The sequence below is a fragment of the Podarcis vaucheri genome, assembly GCF_965113315.1.
Source record: "Podarcis vaucheri genome assembly, chromosome: 5".
Classification (NCBI taxonomy): Eukaryota; Metazoa; Chordata; class Lepidosauria; order Squamata; family Lacertidae; genus Podarcis; species Podarcis vaucheri.
In genome coordinates, this window is record NC_138763.1 from 103,348,392 (window position 1) to 103,367,957 (window position 19,566).

The 19,566-nt window shown below is 42.1% G+C and overlaps 1 protein-coding gene across 1 annotated transcript in view; it reads left to right on the plus strand.

The window, feature by feature from the left end:
• The window catches only part of ATXN10 (ataxin 10), a 71,474-nt gene that overhangs the window by 22,231 nt on the left and 29,677 nt on the right, over nt 1-19,566 (plus strand). The window contains exons 4-7 of the mRNA XM_082223183.1: nt 4,582-4,678; nt 7,197-7,361; nt 15,833-15,913; nt 19,351-19,498. Coding sequence (XP_082079309.1) covers nt 4,582-4,678; nt 7,197-7,361; nt 15,833-15,913; nt 19,351-19,498 — 491 coding nt within the window. The remainder of the gene's footprint in view (nt 1-4,581; nt 4,679-7,196; nt 7,362-15,832; nt 15,914-19,350; nt 19,499-19,566) is intronic.

The window sequence follows — 19,566 nt, forward strand, 5'->3', positions numbered from 1 at the left end:
TATGTACAGTGTTGGTTCCACGTCCCCTTTTGTATAAAGATAGGCAACATTATGCTAATTTAAACAGTTTTTCTTAAATCTTTGAGATTTGAAGAAAAATCAGTTTTAAAAAGTTAAGCAAGTAAAAGTCAGAGGTTGCTTTGTGCCTAACCCCAAGTGACCTTATTTCAAGTTTTCTTTATGTGTGTTCCAAAGGAGCAATGTTCCCAGGCCCTTCTCACAACTTTGGTTGCCAGCTGGCTCCGTCCCTTTCAAGCGGATACTCCTTTGCTATTTCCAGGGCCTGGCAAAGGACGCTTCCATTTGCAATGGGCTGCCTTTTAGTAATATCTGTTTAACTATATTTTAATATGTAATAGTATGTTTATAAGCCAGCCTGTAAACAACTGAAGAAATTGAGAACTTGCAAGTCTTGCCCAGAGTGTCCTGTATGCTAATGTTTAGACTTTTATAGACTGGAATTATTTTATTATTCTTACTTAAATTTACTGGCCTTCTTCTTTTGGAGTCCTAACTACAAACTTGACTAATATTTCATTGCAAATCAATAGTTTTCTTTAACTGAAAATAATCCTGGGGTGAAGATTTACATAGCTTGCATTACTAGCATACTTGGTGCATTTACATTACCGTACAAAAATTGGCTTTTACGATATTGCTGCTGAAGCAGACATACGATAAAAGGGAATGGGTGTGAGTGCCTGTGGAATTTGAAGGGAGCGGCTTATATTTGGGTATTGTCTCTCCCCCCCCCCCCCGAATTTTAAAGGTGTGGCTAATATTCGGGTGCAGCTTATATTCGGGCCAATATGGTAAGAAAGCAAAATACTCTGGCTTCAGTCTTCTGGAAGGGAGATTTTAGGGTGTTGTGTTCCCTGACTGCAAATTGCAGTGGTTTGCCAAGCTGCCTAAAAATAAAGTTAGTAGTGAGTGACTTCAACATTTCCCCTTTGAAATATTGCTATTTTACACCCTACAGCCTGCAATAATATTTTTTCCTCCATTAGATTGTATTTTTGCTCTATAGTCGCTCCTGTTTACTTCTTTGAGTCACTATAAAATGTAACTTTTCTGTTATGTGACAGGTTGAAAAATACTTTAAGTACTTGAGGCAAAGCAGACGAAAATAGTGGTAAAAGGTAAAGTACATTGATCCTGTTGTTGCCCCTGCAGAACTCCAGGGAAATAATCTTTGCGTTTCTACCAGGTTCCTTTCCAGCCCGAGTGCAGTAGCAAGCAGATGTTGTACCTCTACAGTGATCAAAGTACCGCAACCTAGTTTTGAATTTCAAACAAGATATTTATTAAGGGAAATCTACAATCATTAGGCATGCAGAAGATGAAGCTGTCTAGTATTATTTATTTTATAGATGGGAAAAAGGAGTTTCATTTACATGCTCTTGAAGGCTTTGTCTCCGCAGCATGCCTGGAGCTAGCAGTGCTGTAGTGCCACAGGGGCAGGCTGGCATGTTAGATTGTTTTGAAGTATAACAGTTGGATTCATTCTGCAGTGCCAATTAATCCTCCCCTTTTGTCATGCTAAGATTTAAAATGGAGTTGTTTATGCATCAGCTTTATTCCGTATAGAAGACCATATATGTAACCAAGCTCTATTTTTTATTTATTTTTGAACCCCTTTTCACCCCTCTCTGCAAAGTTCTCCTTCCCTCCCAGTTGCAGTGGGGACAGTCTTGTGATTGCCTTCAGTATCCTATACCAGAGACGGCACTCAGAGCCCTCTCTGTGGGCACGCGCACAGTCGCCCCACTGTGCTGGAGGTGGGAGGCGAAGGAGGGCTCACACACACGTCCACAGCCTGCAACCCGAGTGCCGTAGCTTCCGTGCCGGGGGTAGGGGAGGAGTGAGGAGGAGAGAAGGGCTGGGTTAGGGTAAGGAGAGGGGGGCCGCTGTGGAAGCAGCGGTCTCCCCTGACAAAGGGAGGCGACTTGAGTGCAAAAAAACTAACAACCCCAAGACGGGAGGTGATCTGGTGTGGGGAATTTGCATGTGGGGGCCTTAGAAACCTCCTGCGCTTTCTCGGGAAGGAAGCGTTGCCGAGGTCGGCGGGGTTTACTCCCGAGTAAGGGTGTGCAGAATAAGGAGGAGGGAAGCCTGGTGGGGACTCAAAGGGGGCCATGTGTAGGCAAGGGAATTAAGAGCAAGATGGTGGGCAACACTGGGGTGTGAGGGATGGGCGTCCTCTCTGGAGGGTTGTTTCCCATTATAAAGAGTATCTGAGGGGGGATCAACAGGACTTCAGCCAGCCGACTTCCCGTGGGGCTGATAGGGGGGCATGTAGACACGCTTGTGCAGGTTGCATTTTGCAACAAACAGGTGCTTAATTGTTGGCAGGCAGAAGGGTGATCCTTTTCGGGTCATGCGGTTTCTGTTTAGCCTTTTATCTTGTGAATGTTGATGTTTACATATGGGAAAAGTATTGGAAGGGAGGAGGGTTATTGGTTTTCATTATGTATTTTGTGTATTTTATCTTCTATTTTTATGCTGTGAACTGCCCTGAGACTTGCACATGAAGGGCGGTATGCAAATTCAGTAAATGAATAAATAGAAGGATTTGGATCTGAATGGAGAAAAAAGGCACTGAGTTATACCATAAAATTATATATCAATGGAAAGATAATTTAATGAAGAATGCAATGCAATAACTTTCATGAAGGATTATTTATTACAACAGCAGTCATAAAGAAGAAATGTGAAACACACAGAAAAATATACAGGTGAAATTGCCATGTTGGCACTTTGCAATAAATACTGTATTTTTCGCTCCATAAGACGCACCTGACCATAAGGCACACCTAGTTTTTAGAGGGGGAATGCAAGAAAAAAATATTATTTAAAGGGAGCGCTGAGCAGAGCCTGTATGCATCCCAGGCTCTGCTCAGCGCTCCATTTCATGAGTCGTGTGGAGCGTGTGCGCGGCACTTGCAGGCTTTTCCCCGAGGAGGGAGAAGGGCAGCCCATCACTGACGGGCTGCCCTTCTCCCTCCTCGGGGAAAAGCCCTCAAGAGCCACACACACACTCCATGTGGCTCTTTAAAGGGAACGCGGCTATCCCTGGCTTTCGCAGGAGGTGGGGGAAGTGTTCTGGCTTTTGGGATAGCCGCGCAGCCTGCATTCGCTCCATAAGATGCACACACATTTCCCCTTACTTTTTAGGAGGGAAAAAGTGCGTCTTATAGAACGAAAAATACGGTAAGTGGGTTTTGGGTTGCAGTTTGGGCACTCGGTCTCTAAAAGGTTTGCCATCACTGTCCTATAGCATTCGTCTAATTAGTGTTTTGAGACCCACAGCCTGGGTCACATACCCATTGAAGGTGGATTGTGTGCCACCACTATTTTTCTTTTGGATGGTTTTTTTCTCTTTTAGGGAGGAGAGTGAAGAGTAGGCAAAAGAGAGAGCATGGGAAACCAGATTCAAAAAGGCCATCTTGTAAGAGAGACATTTAAAAGTCACCCCCGTGTTTCAGGCTCTTTGATGAACATAGGCCCTGGGTTTGAAAAAGTAAAGATGACGGGCAGCAAACCCGGGATGGATGTTGCTCTTGCCCGTAGCTGCACTGCCGCCTCCCAGCACCGTCACGGAGGGCTCATGGCCATTTGAATGAGGCAGTGGCGACATCCTGCTGCAGATGTGGAAGGCTTTCGTCCCTGCCATCAGGGTGGCTGTCTGTAGCAGAGCTGCAAAAAAAGGGAGGGAGAGGTGGGAAGCAGGGGGACCAGGCAGCCCTGAGAAGGCCCTTTTGCACCTGCAAGGCTGCCAAATGCTGCTTGTCCTTCACCCCCCAGAGGTGTGCTCACCTGGCAGGGAACCCACACCTTTCCCATTTATGCTGTAAGAATTAAGTCTGTATTCTTTCGTGTCCCTGTGATATCACTGCTAGTATTTCTCTCTCTAACTTTATAGCCATGTTCCTGCCTCCTTCAGATAACATTCCATGCATCTGATTAGATGGACTCGAGTCCATTAAAGCTTATAAAATGATCAATTTGTTAGTCTTTCAGGTGCCAGAAGACTTTGCTGTAACAGACTAACATAGTCACCACTCTAGATTTTTTTCTAAATAGGTGATCAGGGGTCAGCAAACCTTTTCAGCAGGGGGCCACTCCACTGTCCCTCAGACCTTGTGGGGCCAGACTGTGTTTTTTTGGGAAAAAATTAAACGAATTCCTATGCTCCACAAATAACCCAGAGATGCATTTTAAATAAAAGGACACATTCTACTCAAGTAAAAACACGCTGATTCCTGGACCATCCATGAGCTGGATTTAGAAAGTGATTGGGCCGGATCCAGCCCCCGGGCCTTAGGTTGCCTACCCATGGTGTAGATCTAGTAATTTGTGAATACGTAGCAAGCTTGTAGATTGTGAACATGTTAATCCTATACATGTTTCCTCAGAGTAAGTCTCCTAGATTTAAATTGCAATTAGTTCCAACCACATGTGCATAGCTTTGCAACACTAATGTGCTGCTGGACTAGATTATTGTGGCTTTTTTGGATAGCTTTGATATGTTGTAAGGTGCTTTGGCTGGGTAATTAAATGTTTCTCTCTTTTCCCCTTCAGCTTTTCGCTGTAGCCTCCAGTTTCTTGGAAACATTGCAGCTGGAAACAAAGCTTCTCAGCACAGGATTTGGACTCTCGCTTTCCCTTCGCTTTTCTTGTAAGCATCTTGTCCAGCCCATCAAGAAATGAAATATTATATGGCTATATTTTAAGTTACCTTATTTACCATCCCTAAAATGTATTTTTGGAGAATGAGAGAGTAGTCCTTTATTTGTGTATGCTAATCACAGGAATCAGGTTAACTGGGAAAAAAATCTTCTTCTAAATTTGACCATAGATTGGGTTGGTTTTCGACATAGACCGCAAGATCACCAGGAGGCTTAATATGCTCAATGTTTTGTGCTAAATCATATGCAGGTAGGTACAATGGGTTTTAATTCGTTAATGCTTGGCTAAGTACAAGTTTATCTTGACCAAAATATCACAAAAAATCAAGTTATGAATTTAGAACAGGTTCTTGAAATTCTTTACAGCTAGGTTTTAATAGGACTGCTATGAATTTCAAGAAAACCTGGTCAGTTGATTAATTGTTGATTAAAGCTGCATAAATTTGGGTATTAATTGCATATGAATAACTCAGTATATGCATAACTTTACTAACTTTTAGATGATTTACAAATTCCTGATGGCCCCATTTTAGAATACACATTTCCTTTTGCATGTGAGAAAAGAATAAATGGTTATATTAATATTGTACTGGCCAACTCAATTTTTGTCAGTTATGGTATTAAAATAGTTACATTTTTCAACAAGTTGCTGCCTGGTATTAATTTGGGGCCTACTTTTAGTTAATTAATTGGTTGGAGTAACTTTGATTAAATAAATGTTGCAACCCCACTTTTTAGTCTAATGTCACCTCTAAGAGGAAATGCTAAATTCAAATAAATTGCTCCAGAAATGTATAGTAGTTGTGATGGGATGATGAGCTGCTTGTGCGTAAAATCGTAGTCCCTCAGAGTTTGTTCAAGCCCACAAACCTCTGTCTGTGACGGAGCCCCTCAGCCATGGCTCCTCTAGTCACTGGCAGATTCCGACAGTGGCTGCTTTCGGAATCGCTTCCAACATAAAAGCTCCTTAACGGAAACACGTCTTCTGGACTCGCGGCGTGACAGTTTCCGGCGAGGAGTGGGTCTCCCTATGGGAGGTTCAGAAACCTCCCCACTGTTCTCGCTGGACGTGTCCCTGAGCCCTCCCTCTTGCTCGCTTTCCCTCAGAGACCCACCTCTCCCCCTGCTGGTTCCTGCTTCCGCTGCTGGGTCTCTCCCAGCCTCCGTGAGCCCTTCCACCACCTGTCCCTCCGATGGCAGTTCCCTGACAGTAGTATTTGAAACCTTAAACTCCTTTCTCAATGAAAAACTAATGACTTTGTATTACACTGCTCAGAATTTTCAAACTACTTTTTAAATTGCCCGTTGCAACATTGTCATGAGGCAACAAAGTTTTTGAACAAAGTTTGACAGAGTTTGGGGGGTTTAAATAGAAAAATCTCCATTTAAAAATCTCTACTTGGCCATAAAGAGATCTTAACTCTAACCTACTTCCCCAAACTGTGAGGGCAAGGGAGCAAACAAGGAAGTAAAAAACATCACAATTTAAACATTTCTAGTTACCATTCCATTCATATAAACAGAAGCGCTTAACTTGGTATGAATTCCCTTTCTCTTTCCAAAGAGTGTCAAAGCAATTGGTACTAAAAGGATGAGATGATAATAACACAGTTCCAGTGCTTGCTTGCTTCAGTAGCAATTCTTAGATTAGCATAACCAGACAGGAACCAGTCCTGACCTTTCTAGTTTCAGGTAAATTTTTGGATGGATGGATGTGTGGGTGAAAACACTTCTCTATAAACAGGCCTTGGGCTGATTTACATTCTATGGCTTTTTAAATGTCTTTGTGGGAGTGCGGTTATTGGTTTGTTTTCTTTGCTTTTGTTTTATTAAGTATTTTGTGTTCTTATTTTGTATTTTTATGTTGTGAACCACCCTGTGATCTTCGGATGGTATTTTATTGATTGAATGATTGATTTATTGATTGATTGCATTACACATTGAGGGATTAATTGGGGATATCCATTAGAATAAAATAACCCCCTTAGTCCCTTCCAACACTCTTACAGGTACAGGTAAAGGTACCCCTGCCCGTACGGGCCAGTCGTGTCTGACTCTAGGGTTGTGTGCCCGTCTCACTCTAGAGGCCGGGGGCCAGCGCTGTCCGGAGACACTTCCGGGTCATGTGGCCAGCGTGACGAAGCTGCTCTGGCGAGCCAGCACCAGCGCAGCACACGAAAATGCCGTTTAACTTCCCGCTATAAAGCGGTACCTATTTATCTACTTGCACTTTTGACGTGCTTTCGAACTGCTAGGTGGGCAGGAGCTTGGACCGAACAACGGGAGCTCACCCTGCCGTGGGGATTCGAACCGCCGACCATGCGATCGGCAAGTCCTAGGCACTGAGGTTTTACCCACAGCGCCACCCACGTCCCCTTTCAACACTCTTAGATTCATTAAATACCCATCACCATTTGAAGAGTTGGGTTCATTACACATTGGCTGTTGGTACATAGCCTAAACAATCCAGAACAATAAATATTCCTGCTTTTTCGTTTTGTTTTTGAGGAATTGCTTGAATCATCAAGATGAGAAAACGGTTGCCTATTGCTGTATGGTTCTTTTCACTTGTCTTAACCCTGAGAGGACAAGAGAACTACAGGAAGAAAGCAACTTGAACGTTGCCCTTGCTGTTCTGCAGGCATCCAGGAAGTACCCGGAATCGGAATGGACGTCTGTATACCTCTCCTTTTCTCCAATACATTACCTTAAGTCTGTGATAGTTGTCTTTTCTCAGATGAGATGTGCAGCTTGCTTTTAACTTCTTTTAGTAAATACATTGTAATAACTTAATATTGATTTTAATTCTAAGAGAACTTAACAATATGTAAACTTTATATTGGCCCAAAATAAGGCTGGGATTGAAAGAACTGAATGCCCAATGGTGCTCCATAGTCTCTGGTAGAAGTCACATGTTTCTAACAAGCTGGGCCATAATTACAATAATTTCACACTCTTCATCTCTTGCTAGAAGTTGTTGTGGAAGGAAGGAGAATGTGATAAACCCTTTTGGATGTGCAGGTTGTTGGGCTTTTTTTTGCAGGGCTCTTTGGACTCTAAAATAAAATGCCACTTGCAGATAGGGATGGTGAGAAATTTGAAACTCTCTTATTCACACTTTTTGAACTAATACATGAAGTGAAAAACAATTATCATTTGAATTCACACTTATTTGTGCCTCCTTCAATGTCACAATGAGGAATGAGTATCCAGACTGCTTTCTGCCTGTCAGAAACAATAAAGCGGAAAGTGAGGCGAGTGCTGTGCCCGACTTCAGCTCCTTGCTGCTTACGGTGTTAGGACCCTGAACACGAGATTCATCATTTTGATGAATTTTGTTGTATGTCCAGTTAGTAAACTGCTATAATAAATCCAGTTCAGGGAGACATTGATCCCAGCTGAGTGATGGAGATGATTCTGGGAGGAGATGAGGGGAAAAGCAATATCTAGAATGGAAAGTTTATTTTACTCTGTATCTGAAGAAGCCATTACAGAATCAGTAAGATTCCTTAGGGCATTGGAATTATCCTATTCCAGAGCTTGTATTGTTGGGAAGAATAACAGAGGTAGATTTTCAGCAACTTGACACAAGTGGAGTTTGGTACTGGTTGTGATAGCTAGATTTTGCTGTGAGAAAGCAGCTTTGGAATAATTTTGTAAATAGTGGTTAAGAGCGGTAGTCACGTAATCTGGGGAACCGGGTTCGCTTCTCCGCTCCTCCACCTGCAGCTGCTGGGTGACCTTGGGCCAGTCGCACTTCTCTGAAGTCTCTCAGCCCCACTCACCTCCCAGAGTGTTTGTTGTGGGGGAGGAAGGGAAAGGAGAATGTGAGCCGCTTTGAGACTCCTTAAAGGGAGTGAAAGGTGGGATATCAAATCCAAACTCTTCTTCTTCTTCTTCTTTTAATTTATATGCCGCCCCTCTGACTGGGTTTCCCTAGCTACTCTGGGTGGCTTCCAACAGAATATTAAAAACACAATAAAACATCAAACATTAAAAACCTCCCTGTACAGGGCTGCCTTCAGGGCACCAGCCACATTTTGTGCCTAAAGATTCTCCATTTGCGAGCACCGCAAAAAGTCTGGGTGCCATTTTTTGTGTCAGGTTGACACTCAATGGCTACTGAAATGTAGGTGCATTGAAGCCTTGTATAGTAGTGTATGTTAAGGATAGACAATATGGTAAGGAGTTTAATAATAAAGAGTAGAGTGTTTTGAAAACTGAAGTATGGTACCAATATTTTTATTGTAAACACCAAATTAAACATGTATTAATAATTTCTGCTAAAAATGTGATATTCACAATGTGTCACTTATGTGAATTGCATTTTAGTTCATGTTTATCAAAATGATAAATAAAAAGTGTTGCTGAACCCTCCTGTGGCAACTAGCCATTCTCTTTTGGCACCCACAACCCAGGTCCCAGAAGCCATTTGGCTCCTAGCTTTTCTACCCCAGTTTCTAACACTGGCTGCCATCAGATGCCTTCTAAAAGTCAGGTTGTTGTTTATTTCCTTGACATCTGATGGGAGGGCGGGTGCCACTACTGAGAAGGCCCTCTGCCTGGTTCCCTATCACTTCACTTCTTGCAGGGAGGGAACCGCCGGAAGGCCCTCAGAGCTGGACCTCAGTGTCTGGGCTGGATGATGGGGGGGAAGACGCTCCTTCAGGTACAGTGGGCCAAGGCCGTTTAGGGCTTTCAAGGTCAGCACCAACACTTTGAATTGTGCTCAGAAACAGATATTTTGATTATTAAAAAGTCTTCTGTCTCTGAGATTCTTCTCAAAGAGTTAGCCATGGTTTTATATATTTAAATGTGAAAGGCAAGATACCATCTTTACTTTGATATACTGTGGTGGTTGCCTTAGTTTCAAATTTATTAGCATATTTAGTTGTTGCCCCCCCCAAACCCCCCCAGTATACTCATTTTTGTTTTCTTACATAGAGGCCTTTCCCTCCCTAAATGATGACTGATAAAAGGCGAAAGATTTATACGATCTGAGAAGAAGCCAGGTTATACAGGTTCCTTTTTAAAACACAAAGCAATTTAACTTGGTCTCCTTAGAAGTCAGCCTGGCCAAGGGGTCTTGGGACTCAGTAGATATTGAAGAGTCATACTTGGCAACTCACTGTGGCAGAAATGTGGGCTTAGGGATGTGAGCAAATAGGATGCTGTCCACTTGGCTGTACCCTGTATTATGTGCAACCTAGGGTAGCTTTCTTGCAAGTAGATTGGTCAGAGACAAAAGGCTTCCTATACAGAAATGTTCCTGAAGCAATTCACAATATATCCAGTTAAAAGGACCTCAGGTATCAGGGGTGGAGAAAACATCTAGCTGAAATCTTGGATAGGCGCTAGATAGTAAAGGGGAGAGTTTTGTGCTAAATACACCAATGGGTGATTGATTATGAGGCAGCTTCTCTAATCCTTATATTGTAATGATTAGCATAGGCCATAATAATAATAAAAATAGAGCAAGGATCTTATGTGGATGTATTGCATTGCTGACTGAGAATGTGAGCTCTGTGCAATACATACTGTGCCAAATCATAGATATATAGTCTGTGTGTGTGTGTGTGTGTGTGTGTGTGTATATATATATATATATTCCAGTAACAAGAAGCCGAAAGCACCAGCCTGAAGATGACGAGTGAGACCTCGTCGAAACGTCGCACAGACACCCCGACTCTTACACGGGAAGACACCCGAAGACACCAAAACCTGCATTCCTGTACCCGTGAAAATCTACAAAAGCATATATATATATATATATATATATATATATATCTCCGTCGTCTTCTACCCTGTTTATTATCCCAGTCCTGTAATCATTACTGTGGTTATCTACTCATATGTTTTCTTGGGTAGAGGGAGAGGAGATAGCAGAAATAAGATGGGAATGTCATGAACTGCAATGTAAACTGATCCAACTGCTTCTCTGAGTTGCATTTCTTCCTTCCCTCCCCCTCCCCCTTTTATGTATAAAAAAACACTTCTTTACACGCAAGCAGATGAAAAGTCATGCCTTAGGCACTGGAAAATTTAAAAGTCTTCAAGAAGTCAGATAATTTTTTTCTATTTTGGTTTGCTCTAATCAACAGCAGAGAAGAGCCTTGTGTCTTTTGAAAGCTACCGCCTGTAAAAGGGAAAAGAAACAACATTGGACACCATATGTTATCTATTTTAAACATTGAACCTGCAAACACATACTGTATATCTGGGATAGGGAAAAGTGCTTCAAAGATGCATTATAATTTATCCAGTATATGTTATAAAAGCTAATTTAGAAAAACTATGGATATTCAATTGCAGACTAGATTTAGGACTGGTGCTCCAGTCAATGAGCTTCAATCAGCTACATTTGTCATATTAAAATTACTGATTTGAAGAAAAAGCATTATTTGTCTTTAGATAATTTTAGAACAAGCATTCCCTCCTGAGCACCCAAGGAGAGCCTGAGGATCACGCCAGTGGCCCGCCTAGACCAGCATCCAGACCATCACAGGGCCAAGCAGATGCCTGCGCTCTGCCTCTACGCAGTGTGTCCTCCCTTGTGGTCTTCAGAGGCAGACTGGCTCTGACAAGGGAGGTCCTAGTGCACAGCCCTCGTAGCTAGTAGTAGACGCCAAGCCTGCAAGAAGGGCGCTTTCCCCACTCGTGTTTCCCAGCAAGGGTCTTCAGAGGCATCTCACCTCTGATATGGGACGTAATACACAACCGCCGTAGTGGTAACCACTGATAGCCTAAACCTCCATGAATCTGTCTAACCCCTTTTCAAGCCATCCTGGTTGGTGGCCATCACTACATTTTGTGACGGCAAATTCCACAGTGCAGTGTGTGAAGAAGTGTTTCCCTTTCCCCATTTTGAATCTTCCGACATTCTGTTTCATCGAATGTCCCCAAATTCTAGTATTATAAGAGTGGGAGAAAAGTTTTCTCGGTCTAGTTTCTCCACACCATGCATAATTTCTATCCTATCTCTTCTTACTCACCTTCTCTCTCAACCGGTAAGTCCCCAACACTGTAACCTTTGCTTGATCATTTTGGTTTACTTTTTCTACATCTTTTCCAGTTTTGAAATACCCCTTTTGAAGTGAGGAAACAACAACTTTATTCCAAGTGTGTTTATACATGCAAAGTCCAGAAAAAAGCAGAATTCTTTGGGGAGGAACCATTTTTATCTGTTGATATAGTTGTGGTGGAGGAGAGGATAATGGGGGAGAAGAAACTAAACTGTGCCCTGCTTCGTATTTGTTCTTAACTGGAATAAGCATATATGAATACAGTGGTACCTCGGGATGCGAACGGGATCCGTTCCGGAGCCCCATTCGCATCCCACACAGAACGTAAGACGCGACAGCACGTCTGCGCGTGCACGGGTCGCGTTTTGCGGCTTCCATGCATGCGCCTGACGTCATTTTGAGCGTCTGCGCATGCTCGAGCAGCAAAACCTGGAAGTAACACGCTCTGTTACTTCCGGGTTGCCGCAGAGCGCAACCCGAAAGCGCTCAACCTGAAGCACATTCAACTTGAGGTATGACTGTATAGCTGATTCTGTACATCACTTCTACAAGTTTAAAGACCAGGAAATAGGGTTATCCTTCCCCACTTCATAGGTACTTCAAGCTTGTGGAGCTAATCATGCATGGAAAGCCAGTAGTTGAGACCAGAGGCTGTGAGGAAGAGTTTGAAAAGGGAGTCATGGAATTGTATAATCATTATGCTATAATGTGTAAAGTATTCTCTAGCTGTGTGTAAAAATATTTTTCAGCCCTGTTACGGGTTGAAAATCCTTCCTTTCTAACTTAGGGATAGTTTTATTTTTTCCCCTACAAAATTGTGTGCTCTCCAAAAGACCAAATTTGTTTTTAATTCCTGGAAAGTTGGAGTTTCCTCATGTTACAAGTTCCAAGTGCAAGTGAGGGTTTGATAGCTATTTCTCACTGGAAAAAATGTTCTTTAATTGTAGTGTTGCAACAGATACTTGACATCTGTAGAAGCAATGCTGGTATTCTACAAGAACTCTTTTAATAGTTTTCTCTCAAAGCCATGACTATATTTGACTTTTGAATGGGAATTGTGACTAATATAATCACAAACACCATGTGGAAATGATTTTTGTGCTGAAGCTGGGCAAAGCACATCTAATGGTCCTATTCTCAGCACTGAAGCTGGGCCACATTGCATAATATAAACACAATGCCTTTGTGGGTGGGGCTACAAGTGGATTTGGCCGTTTGGAGTGTCAAGGGACGCACTTTGCACACTATGAGGATGCTGCTGAAAAGGCATATTCCCCGGGTGAATTTGCCTTCTCTTATCTGTAATATTTAGGAGCACTTACGCCACGTTGTGAAGTCATTCTGTGAGTTTTCATGTCTCATTCCTTATCATAGGCTGGTGGAGAGAAGAAAACTCAGAATGCAATGGTGTCATTGCATAGGGCAAGCGTTGTGGATGATGACATTTTCGGTGGTACCCCCATTTTGCATTTAATGTGTAACTTGGTTGTGATTCTGTTTGTTTTCCAACCCCCTTCCTTAATCAGTCAGATTTATTACTCGTAAAAGGTGTAATTTTGCTTCTTAAGGAAATGCAACTATTTTGGTTTGAGATGAAATAATCCTATAATCTGGTAAATCTTCCCTTCTCCTGTTTATAGCAAAATCATAGCACATGACTTGAATGGAGCTCCTGCTCATGTAAATATATGTAGGATTGCATCCTTAGTGTTCTAACTGTCTCAAAAACCAAGTGCCTAGTTGGTTACCTGGTCACCTGAAATTCACAGTCAACAGCTAAAAAAAATTATGATTGTTTTTTCCATCTTTGTCCAAGACTGAATCCTGAAGGTTTCAAATGTTTTTACAACACTCCTTGTTACGCAGCAGTGCATGATCCATTGGACAAAGGGGCGCATGTGGAAAGAACATTAGATTGGGAATCTCCATTTTTGTAGTTTAGGAAAATCTACAGAGGAATTTGCCTACTTCTGTTATCAAAAATGTCCTGGCTTGCGTGGGACAGGGAATTTAATCCAACTATTTGTGTGCATATGAAATTCAGTATCATAATTGAGTTATCTATTTAGCATGTTTAACCTATTGTCTTCTGGACATTTACAAATGATTGTATTGTTGTTTCTCCCATTTACTTTATATTGTGTTTAAGTCTGCCTGAACAATATCCAATTCATTTATTTATTTATTTATTTATTTAAAAAAATACCATTTACTATTTAATCTTCTTAAACTGGGGTCAAAGTGCAATGGACCAACTTCTGAAGTGTTGCCAGCCAGGACAGGAACGCAGGAGGGGGGGGAACATTGGTTATATTTTGCAATGCTACCACTAAGCTAGCATACTTGAGGGGGTCTGAGGATTGGGCCACTTGGTGGAATACATGGTGTTTTGGATCAGACAGAACCAAAGCTTTGGCAACCCATTCCACCTGGATATGCCATGTTTCAGGACTTTTTGCTCTCTACTGCTGGTGATAGCTTCCACCTGACCAGATGAAGTTGTGCCTCTCCTGTGGCAGCCACCCACCCTAAGCTGGTGAAGATGATGATGATGATGATGATGGTTTTATACCCTGCCCATCTGGCTGGGTTTCCCCAGCCACTCTGGGCGGCTTCCAGCACATTTAAAAACAAAATAAAACATCAAACATTAAAAACTTCCCGATACAGTGCTGCCTTCAGATATCTTCTAAAAGTTGTGTAGTTCTTTATCTCCTTGACTTTTGATGGGAGGGCGTTCCACAGGGAGGGTGCCACTACCGAGAAGGCCCTCTGCCTGGTTCCTTGTAACTTCACTCCTCGCAGGGAGGGAACCTCCAGGAGACCCTTGGAGGTGGATGATGGGGGTGAAGACCCTCCTTCAGGTATACTGGGCTGAGGCCGTTAAGGGGTTTAAAGGTCAGCACCAAGACTTTGAATTGTGCTCAGAAATGTCCTGGGAGCCAGTGAATTTCCTTTAGGACCAGAAGAAGAAGAAGAAGAAGAGTTTGGATTTGATATCCCGCCTTTCACTCCCCTTCAGGAGTCTCAAAGCGGCTAACATTCTCCTTTCCCTTCCTCCCCCACAACAAACACTCTGTGAGGTGAGTGGGGCTGAGAGACTTCACAGAAGTGTGACTGGCCCAAGGTCACCCAGCAGCTGCATGTGGAGGAGCGGAGACACGAACCCGGTTCCCCAGATTACGTGACTACCGCTCTTAACCACTACACCATACTGGCTCTCCAGTGTTATATGGTCCCAGCAGCCACTCGCAATCACCAGTTCTGGATTAGTTGTAGTTTCTGAGTCACCTTCAAAGGTAGCCCTATATAGAGCACATTGCAATAGTCCAAGCGGGAGATAACCAAAACACGTACCACTCTGGTGAGACAGTCTGCAGGCAGGTAAGGTCTTAGCCAGATGGAGCTAGTAGACAGCTACCCTGGACACAGAATTGACCTATGCCTTCATGGACAGCTAGGAGTCTAAAATGACTCCCAGGCTGCACACATGGTCCTTCATGAATTTAGGAGGTTAGGGACTGCAGTAGCAATTAGCAAATATATTTATAGGCTAGAATTTCTAACAAGATTGCCTGTGACGCATGTCCAGGGCTGGATTTAGGTTTGATGAGGCCCTAAGCAACTGAAGGTAATGGGGCCCTTTATATGTCCAGCTGTCCTTTGTCAAAAACAAATTTTCACTGTTTTTTGTGTTGAATATATGCTATATGGTAATTTATGGACCTAATAGGTATCTAAAACCATTTGCACATAACAAAATATGCCTTTTATCAAAGTAATTGTTGACCTTATCTTATATTTTGGAAATGTACATCTAGTTTTTCCCCCATTACATTTTTTTGGGGGCCCCAAGAGAGTGGGGTCCTACGCTACAGCTTGTTTAGCTTATACGTAAATCCGGCTCTGCACATGTCCATGGTTGCAAAGAAAAAAATAGTTAAATTTGTTGGTTTTTTGACTTCTTATATAGTTTAGCAGGTACTGATAGAAATGTAACTTGATTAGTGACCAACTACTATAAAATGTGTGAACTAACTTTGCACAGTGCAAAGTAGCTAACTTTTGCAGTTTTCCTACAACCAACAACAGTTTGTCCTATTGTTTTTCCTCCTCTTTCAGGTTCTTGATTGTTACCAACCATTTGCTGAAGTGCCCCGAGTTGGTCAAAGCCATGTATGCCAAACTGAGCAATCAAGAAAGGTAACCCCAAAAACCAATGTGGGTTTCAGCATTTAGCATTCCATATAGAGTATCCTGTTCACATGATTTGAAAAAAAAAAGTGTGGTTTCATAGTTGGCACAGAATCTCTAAATACATGTTTCTATGTCAGTAATGGTTTTAAATTGGTTGGTTAACATTACAATTTAGTCACAACTGGCAGGGATTTAGATAGGGGTTGCAGAATCCAGGTTGGCGCCCTTACTCTGTAAGAAATGCACACACAGAAAGAGAAAATGAAGGCAAGATTTCATGCTTATGCCTTGATTTCATAAGTGCACCGCACCCTGTTGTATTTTATGGCTCAACTTATGCAGCCATTTAATAGCTATTTGAAAAAAACAGATTTGCACCAAATAACTTTAGATATGCTTCACTACCTTGCAAAGGAAGTGCAGAATGAATGCGACAATATATTTGTGCCGTGTTCTTTTATATCTCAATCTGCACAAACATGCACAGAAATTCTGTGTATGGAAAAGAGCAAGTGTGCTACTCTTCAAAAAGGAAATGGGTGGGGTAGAAGTTGCACATTATATAAAGTGAGGTCAGAATCTACAATATGCGTATTTTTAACACAATCAGGCAGGCCTCATTAAAAAAAATATAAGGAGATGTGGGCCAGCAACTGGCTGCACCACTATTTAGTGAACAGAAACCTTAAGTGCTGTTTAGGTTAGATTAGCACCCTGTGGATGGGATTTTTTTTCTGGGGAGCGGACACGGTATGATGATCTATTCTGCATTCCTAACCCCACTTACATGGGAGTTAGCCCTATTGATTAGACATAGTTAGGATTACAGTCTTGAGTGAGTATGTTTTTTTACTCAACTAGTTTTTACTGATTTTGAATCTGAAGCAAAAGCTGAGCTTTTAACTTGGCTTGAGGCCTGCCCTTACCATTTAGTTTATATGCTGCACTTAATCATAGAATCATAGAATCATAGAGTTGGAAGAGACCACAAGGGCCATCGAGTCCAACCCCCTGCCAAGCAGGAAACACCATCAGAGCACTCCTGACATATGGTTGTCAAGCCTCTGCTTAAAGACCTCCAAAGTAGGAGACTCCACCACACTCCTTGGCAGCAAATTCCACTGTCGAACAGCTCTTACTGTCAGGAAGTTCTTCCTAATGTTTAGGTGGAATCTTCTTTCTTGTAGTTTGGATCCATTGCTCCGTGTCCGCTTCTCCGGAGCAGCAGAAAACAACCTTTCTCCCTCCTCTATGTGACATCCTTTTATATATTTGAACATGGCTATCATATCACCCCTTAACCTCCTCTTCTCCAGGCTAAACATGCCCAGCTCCCTTAGCCGTTCCTCATAAGGCATTGTTTCCAGGCCTTTGACCATTTTGGTTGCCCTCCTCTGGACACGTTCCAGTTTGTCAGTGTCCTTCTTGAATTGTGGTGCCCAGAACTGGACACAGTACTCCAGGTGTGGTCTGACCAGAGCAGAATACAGTGGCACTATTACTTCCCTTGATCTAGATGCTATACTCCTATTGATGCAGCCCAGAATTGCATTGGCTTTTTTAGCTGCCGCGTCACACTGTTGGCTCATGTCAAGTTTGTGGTCAACCAAGACTTAACCTTAAGTCGAACCTGTGGTAAGCTTCCACTGAGGTTTTTAGACGTATAAGTTACTCTTTAGTTTTAAGATGTCAGTTTCATACCCTAAATTTGAAACTGAACTACGGTTGTAGCTGCGGTTTGCTGCAGTCCCCCAAGGCTGCCCTGCTAGAGTTAGAGCAGGAAAAAAGGTTCGACAGACTTCTCACCCCTAGGATGCCACTCCTGAGCTATAATTTTTACAGGGTTTAGATTAAACTCCTGCCGCCCATTGCCTTTCCCCTTGTTACAGTTTTAGTTGTACTTTAAGAAGATGCATGAATAAATGGTTGGTAAACACAGTACTTGCCCTTTCCATGCCCAACCCTTGCTTGTTACCTTGACAGTTTGTTCCTGGGCCCTAGACTTTACATCAGCTTCGCAAGGAACAAGCAAAGCTGTCAGTTATCACTTTTCACTAGCAGTAGAACTGTCAGCAATAGCAGGCAAAAGAAATCAAGCAGTGTATACATTTTATGATACAAACAAACAAACAAACAACAATATAAACAGTTGCCAGGGGGCTCCCTCACACAGAGCCTGCCACTTCTGGCCGCAGCCCTAGCAGCCAGAACGCAGTCGAAGGGGCAGTGGAGTGGCCTTCTCCTGCGTTTCTAGCTTGACATTTTCTTTTATTTTTACTAGTCTGCTTTTTACTCCCCAGAGGGGCTGGCAAAGAAGGGACCAAGTGCTCTGTCCAACCTCTAAAAGCCCCTCATATAAGAAATAGCAGAGAATTTCATTTTACAGGCTAGTAAGTTTTAAGACTTGGGATATAGTTTGGGAATCAGGATTCGTCTCAAGAGAGCATCTTATTAATTTAACAATAATTAGACAACTTAAATTGGGGTGGGGGTTGTTAACATTTTGTAACACAAGAATTGGGAATACTGTAACCTAAGCAGTTGACTCCATGTGAAGTTAAAGGAGTATATTCATGTATCTTATAAAAGGTTATCGTTATCGTTTGGAGAAAAGATTTAAGAACTTCTTCTTCAGAGAGGTAGGGCCAAAAATATAGGAGCCAAAAAGCACTTTTCTGCCAGTACATCATTGAAAGAGACCTAATTTAAGATAATATGTGACACATCAAAGAATGAATATATGGAATGGATATGTTTGGATGCTTGAAATGTGGAATGGTGGATGCAGTCTTATATGTTATGAAGATGTCCCACAGTTCAAAATGATTGGGCTCAAGTTATAAGGATCAGTTTGCAAATTGACATACTAACAATGGTTCTAAATTGTATAATGAATGTACCAAAGAAACCTGAGAGTTAATCTTTTGCCAGTGGCCAGCATAATGCTGTTTAATACTGACAAAAATTGTCAGCTCATTCTACTGGAGCAGCATACTCCAGCCTGGTACCCTGTTTTGGAACGCAACGTTCATCTGCCCCAGCCAGCATCTCCAATGGTCAAGGATTATGGGAGTTGTAGTCTTAAACAAGAAAGAAAAACAAAAAATGGGTCATTTCTTGAATTTGATAAAAGAACTATATCACACATCTGGTATAGACTGAAGGATAAACTGAGCGAATATTACCTCTTACTTCAGTTTAATTGTTGTAAACCACTCTGATTTTTTTTAAAAAAACGAGTAGTGGTATATAAACATTTTTATAACTAGGTAAGTAAAAATCATACTTAAGGTATGGATTGGAATTTCTTTAGTCAGAGACTCCATGAGGCATCAGGAGATCTGTGGTGGCCTAGCAACTGTGGTCTAATTTAAATATATTGATTGTGCCCTCCATTTGGTAAACTTCAATGTGAATAAGCAAGGCTTGCATTTTTATTCTAGGGTTTCGTTTTTAGAATTGATACAATCCGAAATTGGTGAAAACAATGCAGTTATCAGTGCAGAAACAGCCAAATTTCTTGTAAATTGTTTCAAGGAGAAATGTCAAGCCGTGCTCATATTGGCTTTTGCAGCAAATGATGATGACGAGGTAAGTATATTTTTATCTGATGTTGTAAACCTGGTGAAACGTGATCTGATCTAGAGCTTTGTGGCTCT